Source organism: Triturus cristatus, chromosome 6 (genome assembly GCF_964204655.1).
Source record: "Triturus cristatus chromosome 6, aTriCri1.1, whole genome shotgun sequence".
NCBI lineage: Eukaryota > Metazoa > Chordata > Amphibia > Caudata > Salamandridae > Triturus > Triturus cristatus.
The window spans coordinates 18,242,829-18,256,883 of NC_140589.1; the positions used below are offsets into that span (position 1 = coordinate 18,242,829).

A 14,055-nucleotide genomic window follows, 5' to 3' on the forward strand; every position below is an offset into this window, starting at 1 on the left:
GTGCCTACTGCCGCTCTCCTCATGTAGGAAGCGTGCTGCTCTGTGTTCTCTCTATGCTTCCTGGGTGCAAGCTCTTTCTCTTTCTCTCCTTAGCTGTCACCTTTCTTCTACATCCCGTCTACATTACTTCCTTCACTCTGAGCTATGCGCTGTTCTTTTCGTTCGGGCTTTGCCCTCAGATTCGCTGTCTGTTGTTATCTCGGCTACCTGGGCAAGTCCTGTAGCTCCACCCTCGTCATAGGTTCCTGGAGCATCCCGGAGGACTCTGGCCCCCTACCTCACTCACACTAGCTGTATCGCTATCTAGAACCTCAACAGTCATCACCCCGGGTACGCTAGATCCATGTGACGTTGAATCACGTAGATTCACACTCTGCAGGCCGCCTCTCCAGGGATGGCAGCTCTGAGGCTGGCCCAGCCCTGTCCGCCCACAAGTTGATAAAGTGCTTGAGTTATAAATAGTCATCGCCCTGGGTAAGGTGGATCCTTGCTGCGCTGGAGTGGGTCGATTCACGCCCTGCTGGCCCGCTTCTATCCAGGGATGGCAGCTTTGAGGCTGGTCCTGTCCTGCCCTTCCACAAGTGGATGAAATGCCTGGGTTATAATTAGTCATCGCCCCAGGTAAAGTGGATCCTGCGGCGTTGGATCCGGTAGAGTCACGCCTTGCTGGCCATCTTCTCTCCAGGGAAGCAGCTCTGAGGCTTGTCCTGCCCTGTCCTGCCCACAAGTGGATGAAGTGCTTGGGTTATAAATAGTCATCACTCCAGGTAAGGTGGATTCTCGCAGCGTTGGATCATGTAGATTCACAACCTGCTGGCCCACTTCTTATCAGGGATGTCAGCTCTGAGGCTGGTCCTGTCCTGTCCTCCCAGAAGTGGATAAAGTGCTTGGGTTATAAATAGTCATCGCCCTGGGTATGGTGGAATCCCGCAGCGTTGGATCGGCTAGATTCACGCCCTACGGGAAACTTCTCTCCAGGGAGGGCTCTTCTGCCACCCACTCTGGCCGACCCTTCCTGCCACAGCAGCAGTAATCCTCTAAGCTTTCCTAAGCCAAGTTAATTTTATCTTTCTCCCTTCACCCTTTCCCTCGGAGTCCCTGTGCTGTGTGAGCCACTGGGCACTCATGGAGATAGCCCTTGTTGAGTGTTATGTGCGTGCATAGCGCCTCGCTAAGGCCTCCTTGCTTTGTGTCTTTTCCGGGCTCCGCAGATGTACATAGCGCCTTGCTTAGGCCTCCTTGCTTTGTGTCTTTTCCAGGCTCCACAGTTGTACATAGCGCCTCGCTAAGGCCTCCTTGCTTTTTTCTTTTCCAGGCTCCGCAGTTGTACATAGTGCCGTGCTAAGTCCTCCTTGCTTTGTGTCTTTTCCAGGCTCCGCAGTTGTACATAGCGCCTCTCTAAGGCCTCCTTGCTTTGTGCCTCCTCCAGGCTCTGCAGTTGTACATAGTGCCTTGCTAAGGCCTCCTTGCTTTGTGTCTTTTCCAGGCTCAGCAGTTGTACATAGCGCCTCGCTAAGACCTCCTTGCTTTGTGTCTCATCCAGGCTCTGCTGTTGTACACAGAGCCTTGCTAAGGCCTCCTTGCTTTGTGTCTCCTCCAGGCTCTGCAGTTGTACATAACGCCTCGCTAAGGCCTCCTTGCTTTGTGTCTCCTCCAGGCTCTGCAGTTGTACATAACGCCTCGCTAAGGCCTCCTTGCTTTGTGCCTCCTTCAGGCTCTGCAGTTGTACACAGAGCACTGCTAAGGCCTCCTTGCTTTGTGCCTCCTTCAGGCTCTGCAGTTGTACATAACGCCTCGCTAAGGCCTCCTTGCTTTGTGTCTCCTCCAGGCTCTGCAGTTGTACATAACGCCTCGCTAAGGCCTCCTTGCTTTGTGCCTCCTTCAGGCTCTGCAGTTGTACATGACGCCTCGCTAAGGCCTCCTTGCTTTGTGCCTCCTTCAGGCTCTGCAGTTGTACATAACGCCTCGCTAAGGCCTCCTTGCTTTGTGCCTCCTTCAGGCTCTGCAGTTGTACATAGCGCCCTGCTAAGGCCTCCTTGCTTTGTGTCTCATCCAGGCTCTGCAGTTGTACATAGTGCCTTGCTAAGGCCTCCTTGCTTTGTGTCTTTTCCAGGCTCCGCAGTTGTACATAGCGCCTCGCTAAGACCTCCTTGCTTTGTGTCTCATCCAGGCTCTGCTGTTGTACACAGAGCCTTGCTAAGGCCTCCTTGCTTTGTGTCTCCTCCAGGCTCTGCAGTTGTACATAACGCCTCGCTAAGACCTCCTTGCTTTGTGTCTCCTCCAGGCTCTGCTGTTGTACATAGCGCCTCGCTTTGTGCCTCCTCCAGGCTCTGCAGTTGTACATAACGCCTCGCTAAGGCCTCCTTGCTTTGTGTCTCCTCCAGGCTTTGCAGTTGTACATAACGCCTCGCTAAGACCTCCTTGCTTTGTGTCTCCTCCAGGCTCTGCTGTTGTACACAGAGCACTGCTAAGGCCTCCTTGCTTTGTGTCTCCTCCAGGCTCTGCAGTTGTACATAACGCCTCGCTAAGGCCTCCTTGCTTTGTGTCTCCTCCAGGCTCTGCAGTTGTACATAACGCCTCGCTAAGGCCTCCTTGCTTTGTGTCTCATCCAGGCTCTGCAGTTGTACATAACGCCTCGCTAAGGCGTCCTTGCTTTGTTCCTCCTTCAGGCTCTGCAGTTGTACATAACGCCTCGCTAAGGCCTCCTTGCTTTGTGCCTCCTTCAGGCTCTGCAGTTGTACATAACGCCTCGCTAAGGCCTCCTTGCTTTGTGTCTCCTCCAGGCTTTGCAGTTGTACATAACGCCTCGCTAAGACCTCCTTGCTTTGTGTCTCCTCCAGGCTCTGCTGTTGTACACAGAGCACTGCTAAGGCCTCCTTGCTTTGTGTCTCCTCCAGGCTCTGCAGTTGTACATAACGCCTCGCTAAGGCCTCCTTGCTTTGTGTCTCCTCCAGGCTTTGCAGTTGTACATAACGCCTCGCTAAGACCTCCTTGCTTTGTGTCTCCTCCAGGCTCTGCTGTTGTACACAGAGCACTGCTAAGTCCTCCTTGCTTTGTGTCTTTTCCAGGCTCCGCAGTTGTACATAACGCCTCGCTAAGGCCTCCTTGCTTTGTGTCTCATCCAGGCTCTGCAGTTGTACATAACGCCTCGCTAAGGCCTCCTTGCTTTGTGCCTCCTTCAGGCTCTGCAGTTGTACATAACGCCTCGCTAAGGCCTCCTTGCTTTGTGTCTCCTTCAGGCTCTGCAGTTGTACATAACGCCTCGCTAAGGCCTCCTTGCTTTGTGCCTCCTTCAGGCTCTGCAGTTGTACACAGAGCACTGCTAAGGCCTCCTTGCTTTGTGCCTCCTTCAGGCTCTGCAGTTGTACATAACGCCTCGCTAAGGCCTCCTTGCTTTGTGTCTCCTTCAGGCTCCGCAGTTGTACATAACGCCTCGCTAAGGCCTCCTTGCTTTGTGTCTCATCCAGGCTCTGCAGTTGTACATAACGCCTCGCTAAGGCCTCCTTGCTTTGTGCCTCCTTCAGGCTCTGCAGTTGTACATAACGCCTCGCTAAGGCCTCCTTGCTTTGTGCCTCCTTCAGGCTCTGCAGTTGTACAGAGAGCACTGCTAAGGCCTCCTTGCTTTGTGCCTCCTTCAGGCTCTGCAGTTGTACATAGCGCCTCGCTAAGGCCTCCTTGCTTTGTGTCTCCTCCAGGCTCTGCAGTTGTACATAGCGCCTCTCTAAGGCCTCCTTGCTTTGTGCCTCCTCCAGGCTCTGCAGTTGTACATAACGCCTCGCTAAGGCCTCCTTGCTTTGTGCCTCCTTCAGGCTCTGCAGTTGTACACAGAGCACTGCTAAGGCCTCCTTGCTTTGTGTCTCCTCCAGGCTCTGCAGTTGTACATAGCGCCTCGCTAAGGCCTCCTTGCTTTGTGTCTCCTCCAGGCTCTGCAGTTGTACATAGCGCCTTGCTTTGTGCCTCCTCCAGGCTTTGCAGTTGTACATAGCGCCTCGCTAAGGCCTCCTTGCTTTGTGTCTCATCCAGGCTCTGCAGTTGTACATAGCTCCTTGCTAAAACCTCCCTGCTTTGTGTCTCCTCCAGGCTCTGCAGTTTGACGCTGAAGAAACTCACCGTGCTGAAAGAACTCGACAGAGAGCTGAATTCTGTTGTCATTGCGGTGAAACTTCAGGTAAAAGAAGCTAAACAAACCATTTTAAAGTGGTAAAAGTCCATTGTTTGCTCTACAGGATGTCATGTTGTTTGCATTCATTTAACGCACAAGTATTTCCCCTCAGTCGGTCTCTAGGCGCTACATTTTCATAGATCTCTAATACGAGACCCCATCAGATATGCAGTCTCCCCCCCGGGGATGTCACCACAGACCCAGCAGAACTGTCCTTAGTCTAAACCCAGTCGATAGGGTGACCCAGCAGAAGCCATGCACCCCTTTACAGGCCACAGTAGCGCCTCCTGCTGGACACTTGTGTGCTTGTGAGGTGAATCCTCCTCTGAGACACATCAGCAGTGTGAGTGCAAACCCGGCCCACCCTCACCTGGGCATCAGAGCAAGGCTGGCAACCCCAGCATCCTGATGGCACTCCTAGCGTCCTCCTGGCACTCCCAGCATCCTGCTGGCACTCCTAGCGTCTTCCTAGCACTCCTCCTGGCACTCCCAACATTCTCCTGGCACTCCCAGCATCCTGCTGGCACTCCTAGCGTCTTCCTAGCACTCCTCCTGGCACTCCCAACATTCTCCTGGCACTCCCAGCATCCTGCTGGCACTCCTAGCACTCCTCCTGGCACTCCTAGCACTCCTCCTGGCACTCCCAGCATCCTCCTGGCACTCCTCCTGGCAATCCTAGCAACCTCCTGGCACTCCCAGCATCCCCCTAGCACTCCCTGCAGCGTCCTGGCACCTCCAGCACCCTCCATGCACTCCTAGCATCCCACTGGAATTCCCAGCATCCTCCTACCACTCCTCCTGGCACTCCCAGCGTCCTCCTGGAACTCCCAGCGTCCTCCAGGCACTTCCAGCATCCCCCTGGCACTCCTAGCGTCCTCCTTGCACTCCCAGAATCCTCCATGCACTCCCAGCGTCCTCCTGGGACTCCCCGCTCCCTCCTGGCACTCCTCCTGGCACTTCCAGCGTCATCCTTGCACTCCCAGCGTCTTCCATGCGCTCCCATCATCCTCCGGGTACTCCCCACGTTCTCCTGGCACTCCCAGCATCCTCCTAGCACTTCCAGCGTCCTCCTGGCACTCCCAACATCCTCCATGCACTCCCATCGTCCTCCTGGCACTCCTCCTAGCACTCCCAGCGTCCTCCAGGCACTCCCAGCATCCTTCTAGCACCCCCAGCGTCCTCCCAGCACCCCCAGCGTCCTCCTAGCACTCCCAGCGTCCTCCTGGCACTCCCAGCGTCCTCCTGGCACTCCCAGCATCCTCTGTGCACTCCCAGCATCCCCCTGACACTCCCAGCATCCTCTTGGCACTCCCAGCGTCCTCATTGCACTCCCAGCATCCTCCTAGCACTCCTACTGGCGCCGCCAGCATCCTTCTGGCAGTCCCAGCATCCTCCTAGCACTCCTACTGGCGCTGCCACCGTCCTTCTGGCACTGCCAGCATCCTCCTGGCACTCCCAGCATCCTCTTGGCAAATCCAGCATCCTCCTGGCACTCCCTGCATCCTCTTGACACTCCCAGCATCCTCCTGGCACTCCCAGCGTCTCCTGGCACTCTCAGCGTCTTCCATGCGCTCCCAGCGTCCTCCTGGCACTCCCAGCATCCTCCTGGCACTCCTCCTAGCACTCACAATGTCCTCCTGGCACTCCCAGCATCCTCCTAGCACTCCTCCTGGTACTCCCAGTGTCCTCCTGGCACTCTCAGCGTCCTCCTGGCACTCTTAGCGTCCTGGCACTCCCAGCGTCCTCCATGCACTCTTGTTCGAGGCATTTGAGCTGCAGATCACACACTTAGGATAGTAGATCGCCATCTGGTGTTGGGCTCGGATGCTTGCAGGTTGTTGTTGTCTTCGGAAGAAGTCTTTGGTCACGAGATAGGTGACTCCTCCCTTGGACTCCATCCTCAGATTGTTTTTTTCCGCCATTGGGTTCGTATGTAACTTTTCCACTCTGGCTGAAAACCTCTCTTTACAAGCTTTTCGAAGCGCAGAAACTCCTACAACGATACCGAAGCACCTTCATTCGACATCGATTTCATCGACTTGATTCCGGACGTCGACGCGGGCTGCTGGACCTATCCACGCCGTAAGGCCTACGGCTCATGGAAAGGACGCCGTTCAAAAAATGCTGCCAGTGTGGAGCAAAATTTCCGCACAGTGACCACCACAAGGTCTGTAACCTGTGCCTATCACCGGAACACGACGAGTCCAGCTGTCCAGCCTGCGCAGCATTTCGATCCAAAAAGACCATTCGAGATCGAAGGGCTCGACGCCACATCATGCAACAGAGACCAGCTCCGGAACCAGAAAACATCTTTGACGAGGGTCCAGATGTCCCGGAAGAAGATTCCGAGGATCTCCAAATCATCTCTGAGGCAGACGACTCAGACGACCCCATTACTCCTGGGCAACGCGTGAGTACTACTGCCCCTGCCCCAACCCCTCCAAAACCTAAGGCATTGGTCAAGACTTCGCCTGCTGGCCTCAGTTGAGACCGAAAACATCCTTCAGAAGCCTCGCCTCCGGGCTCGGCTCCGAAGAAACATAAGCCTTCCGGTAACTCGGGCCCGAGCAAGCCGCATGTCATTGTTCCACCGGCACCTTCGGCACCGAAGACACATGACCTCTCGGCACCGAAAACATCGAGGCCCATAGATAAACCGGCACCGAAAGTTCCCAAGCCAAAAGACTCAACGTCGGCACCGAAACCTTCATCGGCACCTAAACTACCGGCTAAGGACTCTAACACACCTCCTAAAGCCAAAAACTCCACCGATCAACCAAAACCTCGATCGGAACCGAAAAAATCGGCGCCAAAGACTGGTCCCCAAGAACAAGAACTTTTCCATCCAGATCCATTACAGAAAAAGATATATATTAATCCAAAAACTGGACATGTCACCACGGTGCCATGTAAGAAACGAAAACTGGACACAACACCTGCCCCAGTTCCTATCAACAAAAAGGACTCTGCAACATCACCTATTATTCCTTCCTCTCCTATACGACCTTCTACCCCACCCCCTCTGCCTACACTACCCTTACCTCTCACCTCTCCATCACATACACCACCTCCACAGGATGATGATGATGACCTAGGTATAGGGGGTGATCCTAATGATCCTAATGAACCGTTCACAGATCCAGATGCCGTACCATTGGATGATTGGGCATACCCTCTACCAGATATGCCTGACCCTACACCATATCCCTCCAAACCATCACCTCAAGATGACCACCTGGGGTTTGGACAATTATTAAATAGGGCGGCACTTTACCATGGCGTCACCATGCACTCTGACACAACCGAGGAAGACTTCTTACTAGACACTTTCGAACAGTCACAAAAGTCTGCCCAGATTTTACCTATGATTAAAGGGGTCATAAAACACACCACAGAGGTATTTAAAGACCCCGTCCGTGCCAGGGTGCTTAACCCAAGAATCGAAAAAAAATATAGACCTGCCCCAGAAGATCCTTGTTACATCAAAGGACAGCTCCCTCTGGATTCTCACAAACCACAGGAGATACACCACCCCCAACAAAGAATCCAAACTGTTAGAAGGCTCTGGCAAACGAGTAGCAGCACAAGCCGCTAACCATTGGCGTATTGCCAACACTCAGGCCCTACTAGCACGCTATGATTGGGCTCACTACGACCAGCTAGAGAATCTGCTACAACATCTACCAGACCAATATAAGACCCAGGCAAATGACCTTATTCAGGAAGGTAAACTTATTTCGAATGCGTCAATTAAATGTGCGCTTGACACAGCAGACACCGCCTCTAGAGCAATAAACACAAGCGGGCTCCTTAGACGCCATGCCTGGCTACGCATTTCAGGCTTTAAGCCAGAGGTACAAACTACCATACTTAGTCAACCATTTAACCAAGAACAACTATTTGGGCCAGCAGTTGACACTGCACTTGAAAAGATGAGAAAAGACACCGAGACCGCTAAGTCCATGGGAGCATTACAGTCTCCACAACCACGTGGCTCCTTTCGACGCTCCTTCTACAGAGGAGCCTCCAAGAATATCGGAGCAGACACCTCCTCTACGTTCAAACCCTCTACACAAACATCCCCCAATAGAGGATATTTTAGAGGAGGATATAGAGGAAACAACAACAAGGGATGCGGCCGAGGAAATGCCAACACTCGTACCTCTCCTGCCACAAAACAGTGACTTTCCTCCTCTCCCCCCAGACTATTCCACTCCAGTCGTGGGAAGACTCAAACAGTTCCTACCTGTCTGGAACTCCATCACAACAGACAAGTGGGTAAGACAAATTATCCAGTATGGTTACTGCCTGGAACTCACCACTATCCCCCCACACATACCACCCAAGCAGCGTTCCATGTCATCAGAACATCTTACGCTCCTCAAACAAGAGGTTTCCTTATAACATCAAAATACAGGGGTATACTCTCTATACTTCCTAATTCCCCAAAAGGACGGGACTCTAAGACCAATACTCGACCTCAGACCCCTAAATCTCTACATAAACTCAGATCATTTCCATATGATCACTCTTCAACAAGTGCTCCCACTACTACAACAAGGCGATTTCCTTGCCACACTAGATCTCAAGGACGCCTATTTCCACATTCCCATACATCCTGCTCACAGGAAGTACCTAAGGTTTGTGGTGGACGGACAACACTATCAGTATACAGTCCTTCCATTCGGAGTAACAACTGCGCCCAGAGTATTCACCAAATGTCTAGCAGTAGTAGCTGCACATCTCAGAAGACAACAGATTCACGTCTTCCCGTATCTAGACGACTGGCTAATAAAAGCCAAGTCATTCAACAAATGTGTTCTACACACTCACCAAACTATCCAACTGTTACACAACTTGGTATTCACAATAAACTATCCCAAATCTCATCTCAAACCCTCTCACATACATCAGTATCTGGGAGCCACCATAAACACCTCCAAAGCCCTCGCATATCCCAGCCCAGCCAGGATAGCCAATATACAAGCTCTAATCGCAAAATTTCAAGCCCAACACTCTCTTCCAGCAAGAGGGTTCATGCAACTCATAGGGATGATGGCGTCATGCATCTTCATTGTGCCTTATGCAAGACTTCAAATGCGTCCCTTGCAAGAATGTCTAGCACGTCAGTGGAACCAGGCTCACGGACAACTTACAGATCTGGTGTTGGTGGACAGCCGCTCACATCGCTCTCTAAAATGGTGGAACGTAATAAACCTGTCCAAAGAGCGGCCGTTCCTAGAGCCTCTTCCAGAAATAGTGCTGACAACCGACGCATCTCTCACAGGATGGGGAGCCCATCTGCTCGGACACACCACTCAGGGCAAATGGACCACTCAACAGAAAGTGCTCCATATCAATTACCTGGAGCTACTGGCAGTATTCCTAGCACTAAAATCATTCCAATTACATCTCCAGAACAAAACTGTCCTCATCCGGACGGACAACATGACAGCCGTGTATTATATACAAAAACAAGGAGGCACACATTCTCTCCAGCTATCACAGCTCGCGCAGAACATTTGGAGATGGGCCATTCCCCAGAACATATACCTGCTAGCAGAACACCTTCCAGGGGTTCACAATCAAATTGCCGATCTCTTGAGTCGACAAAATCAACAGATCCACGAATGGGAATTACACCCGCAAGTCCTATTGCCCTTTTTCCAACAATGGGGCCAACCAGACATAGACCTGTTTGCCACACACGAAAACGCAAAATGCCCAACCTTCGCCGCCAGATTTCCCCACCCGGAGTCGAAGGGCAATGCGATATGGATGAACTGGTCAGGCAGATTTGCGTACGCTTTTCCGCCTCTCCCACTCATTCCATTAGTGGTACGCAAGCTCAGGCAACAGTCTCTCAAACTGATCCTAGTGGCTCGTACATGGGCACGCCAGCCATGGTTCCCAACACTACTGGAACTCTCGCTAGTTCCACACCAAAAACTGCACCTCTCCCCGTCCTTATTAACCCAGAACCATGGAGAAATCAGACACCCAGATCCAGGTCAACTGAATCTAGCGATCTGGCTCCTGAAGTCCTAGAGTTCGGTTACCTAAACCTGCCACCAGACTGCATGAATATTATAAAGGAGGCCAGACGACCTACCACTAGAGCCTGCTATGCTGCAAAATGGAAAAGATTTGCCATTTACTGTACTAACAATCATATAAACCCGTTGGATGCATCCATCCAAAACATCATTTTCTACTTATTGCACTTGCAAAGATGTAACCTGGCATACTCAACCATACGTCTCCACCTAGCAGCATTAGCAGCCTACTTACAAAATCGACAACATTTGTCACTATTTAGAGTACCTGCAATCAAAGCCTTCATGGAAGGCCTTAAAAGGATTATTCCTCCCAGATTACCACCCTCTCCAGGGTGGAATCTAAACATCGTTCTTACAAGGCTCATGGGACCCCCATTTGAACCTCTGCAGAAATGCGAACTACAATTCCTCACATGGAAAGTGGCTTTCCTTATAGCTATCACATCCCTCAGAAGGGTAAGTGAAATCCAGGCTTTAACCATACAAGAACCATTCTTACAATTACACCGCAACAAAGTGGTTCTTAGAGCATGTAGGAAGGTGGATATCTGACTATGGTTACCCCCAACTTTTTGCCTAGTGTCTAGCTGGTTTTTCGACTTAGTTGGTCTGAGATCCTGCCATTCAGGGTCTCAGGCTGTCTGCTCTCTCTTTAAAATGGACTCCATGTACCCTAGGTACATACACAATTGGTAAGGATCACCTTATTGGACCCTGTACAGTGTACCCTAGGTACCCAGGGCATAGGTGTACCCTAGGCCTCCTAGGGGCTGCAGCATGTATTATGCCACCCCTGGCCTGGCCTTCCAATCAGACACAACTGGCTGATCACTCAGCTGGGGCAAGGTCGTGTAATCACCCCTTGCTTAGATATAGTATACCTATATCTACCCTTAAAATAGACACATGTGTACCTATCAGCCACTCCTACGGCAGGCCTTAACAATCCTGGAGTCAGAGTGCTTGGTAACATGTGAGATGGTGCTCTAGCATGAGCTGAGCCTGTCTGCAGCTTTCGGAACCATGTCCTTATAGCTGTTCTATGATATAGCCTACCATATACTCTTAAAGTGCCTTATAATCTTAAACGGTTATGGTAACTATGGTTTGGCTTTATCAAAACATGTCGTGTAAGGTGTCTAACACTTTGGAATAATACCCCCATACCATTTCTGGTGATGAGGATATTATTCCTCCCTTCTAGAGGGAGAGACATGTTAAAATCCTACTTTGCTGTTTAACTCTGACCAAAGCCTCAGCATCACAGAATGGATGCTGCTGCCACAGACACGAGTCTGACCTCCTGCAGCTGGGAGCCCTCCCAGCCAGGGAGGCCTGGACAATAGGTCTCCTGCTTGGGGAGGTGCTAGCACCTCCCCGGACAGACTTTAGTGTATTGGGGCAGGGAGGGCTGAAAGGAATGAGACATGCCTGGGGCACACAAGGTGCTCCATGCATAGTCCAGTTCAAACCGGTGCTGGGGCACTCCAGCCCCAGCTCTGGCGCGAAACTGGACAAAGGAAAGAGGGTGTAGCCACTCCCCTTCCTGGTCCCACCCATAGGAGGGACCTTGCAGGTAGCCCAGCCCACTAGCCCAGTATATTAGTAGCTAGTTGGGCCCTGCTAGATTAGATTATCCTGAACCTGCAACTTGAACAGAAACTCTGGACCTTCGACATTCGACGAAAGAAGAAGACTGAAGAATCTCCCTTGTGGCCAAGGAGTGGCCACCCTGTGCAAACAGGCACCATCAAGAGACTTACCCTTTGCTTTGATGAAGTTCTACGAGGGACCGACTGCAGAGCCTGACCAGAGCCTTGACTTCCAGACTTCTCCGACCCTGATCCACATCCACAGCCGAGCTGAGATCCGTGGAGGCGACGAGAGACGTGGAACCGGCTACCTGGGAAAAGTGGCGAGTATCTTCCAGCGCAGCTTCTGAGGCACCCTCGAAGTTGTGCACCGGGGATTGAGAAGCCCCAACCCCAAGCACCATCTGCACCGAAGATCGGCCCCCCACACTCCACGAGTCCTGCGTGGGGCCCTTCTGCATTTTCCTGCTTGCCGCGTCTGTCCGGTTACTTGCCCGTTGGCTAGTAACCTCTGTGACGACACACCTTCAACTTTCCACTGCTGGTTTGGCTCCCCCAGACTGGCTCCTGCTCCTCTGTGAAAGAGAAGCACCCCAGACCTTCCTGGTCTGCACCAGAAGCAAGTCCTCTATTCTTCGTGGGTTCCGCTTGCCAAAGCTTGGTGAGTCCTAGTTCGACTTCGACGCCGCCGACAGCAAGAGCCTTCGTGGGACAGCTCGCCTCCTGGTCCTGGTCGTCCTCGACGTCTCCTGGTACCCGTGGCTGCTGCGACAAGCTTCACCTCTTCACCTGCAAACTCTCGACATCGCCTGGTTCCTTCCTGGTTCCACGTGGTCACTGGCTAGTGACCCAGACTCTGTCCCTTCTGCTTGCAGGTATCCTTCCTTCTTGATCCCAGCCTTGGGATCCACCGGACACTCTTCACTGACTGCCTGTCAGCATCTTTCCTTCAGGCATCCATAGGAGTCGACGACGAAACCCGACGCAACTTCACACCTATGCACCCGCAGCCCGTGGGCTAGGTAACTTGGGTACTCCGGTGCTCATCAGGGTATTGACTATCCTAGTGTCTAGTTTTCCCGTCTCGACTTCCTAGCTACTCCAGAAGTGTCCTAAATCTTATTAATTCTAAGCTGTACTATTTCTATCGATTATACGCATTACGCGTCAGTGTTTCCACTCTGCACCTGAATCCCGTGGGCCTCCCACTTCCTATCCTTTGGTAGAGTAGTGTAGTCCCAGCGATTCCCTAGGCCTAGGCCTATCCTATTTCCGTGACAGTGGTCCTTATACCACTTACTTAGTATATGGTTTGCGTGGCCCCTAGGGCCTAACTGTGTTACTTACCTGTGTGACTTAATATATGCTTGAATAAGACTGTGTTGTACTTACCTCGAATCTCATAAAGAGTGCTGAGGGTTTGACTAGAATAAATACACTTTATTTTATATATATATCTGTTGTGGTGTCCTTTCATTTGGTATTCAAGGGGTTACAAATGGTATAACAGCTGGCTTCACATGCCATTCAGAGTTTAGCCTAAGACTGCTCTTGTCCGTGCTACCACTAGGATAGCTGGTCTATAAGGTTGACTTTACAACCAATCACCATAAGGGTTGTTTGGACTGATATAAGGTGTACACTAGAACTAGTGACATCATACATCAGGCCAACTTCTCACATTGGTGAGCAGCGGTTGGGATCTGAGCTTGCTGTTGTAATACCATTGTAATCTTGAGATACTAAATTGAAAGATCACACAGATATTGTTTAGGTACATATAACATAGCTTATAAATACTTAAGTCCTACTGGACTTAGTTGTTGTAGGTTGAAGGGCCTAGCACACCCTGACTACAACTACTAGAGAGGGTTAGTAGATACAACTAGTGTAGGTAGGTGCACACACCACACCCTCACTAAATGTAAATTGATACTTGTATAGCGCACTACTCACCCGCAAGGGTCTCAAGGCGCTTGTACGAATACCGCTGTGGAACCCATCCTGGCTTTCCCTGTGAGGCGTCCACTCCTGGGCACCCCCAAGGTGGAGGCCAGGCATCCTTAGCGTTGTGGGGGCCGTTGTGGAGATTAAGCAAGCTATTGCCCAGAGTTGCAGAGTGGGACTCCATGATTGGAATGGCACCGAGGCGAGAATTATCAGGTCCATGGAATTTTTGAGCCCAAGACCCGCCGAGGCGGGGAATTGAACCCTGGTCCCGGGCTAGACCTCTGCATCAGGG

General features: G+C 51.7%; 1 protein-coding gene across 3 annotated transcripts in view; it reads left to right on the forward strand.

Moving 5' to 3' along the window:
• The window catches only part of LOC146813651 (phosphofurin acidic cluster sorting protein 2-like), a 1,059,532-nt gene that overhangs the window by 314,950 nt on the left and 730,527 nt on the right, over positions 1 to 14,055 (forward strand). For all 3 annotated transcript variants that reach the window (XM_085610139.1, XM_085610140.1, XM_085610141.1), the window contains exon 2: positions 4,081 to 4,168. In XM_085610139.1, coding sequence (XP_085466265.1) covers positions 4,081 to 4,168 — 88 coding nt within the window. The remainder of the gene's footprint in view (positions 1 to 4,080; positions 4,169 to 14,055) is intronic.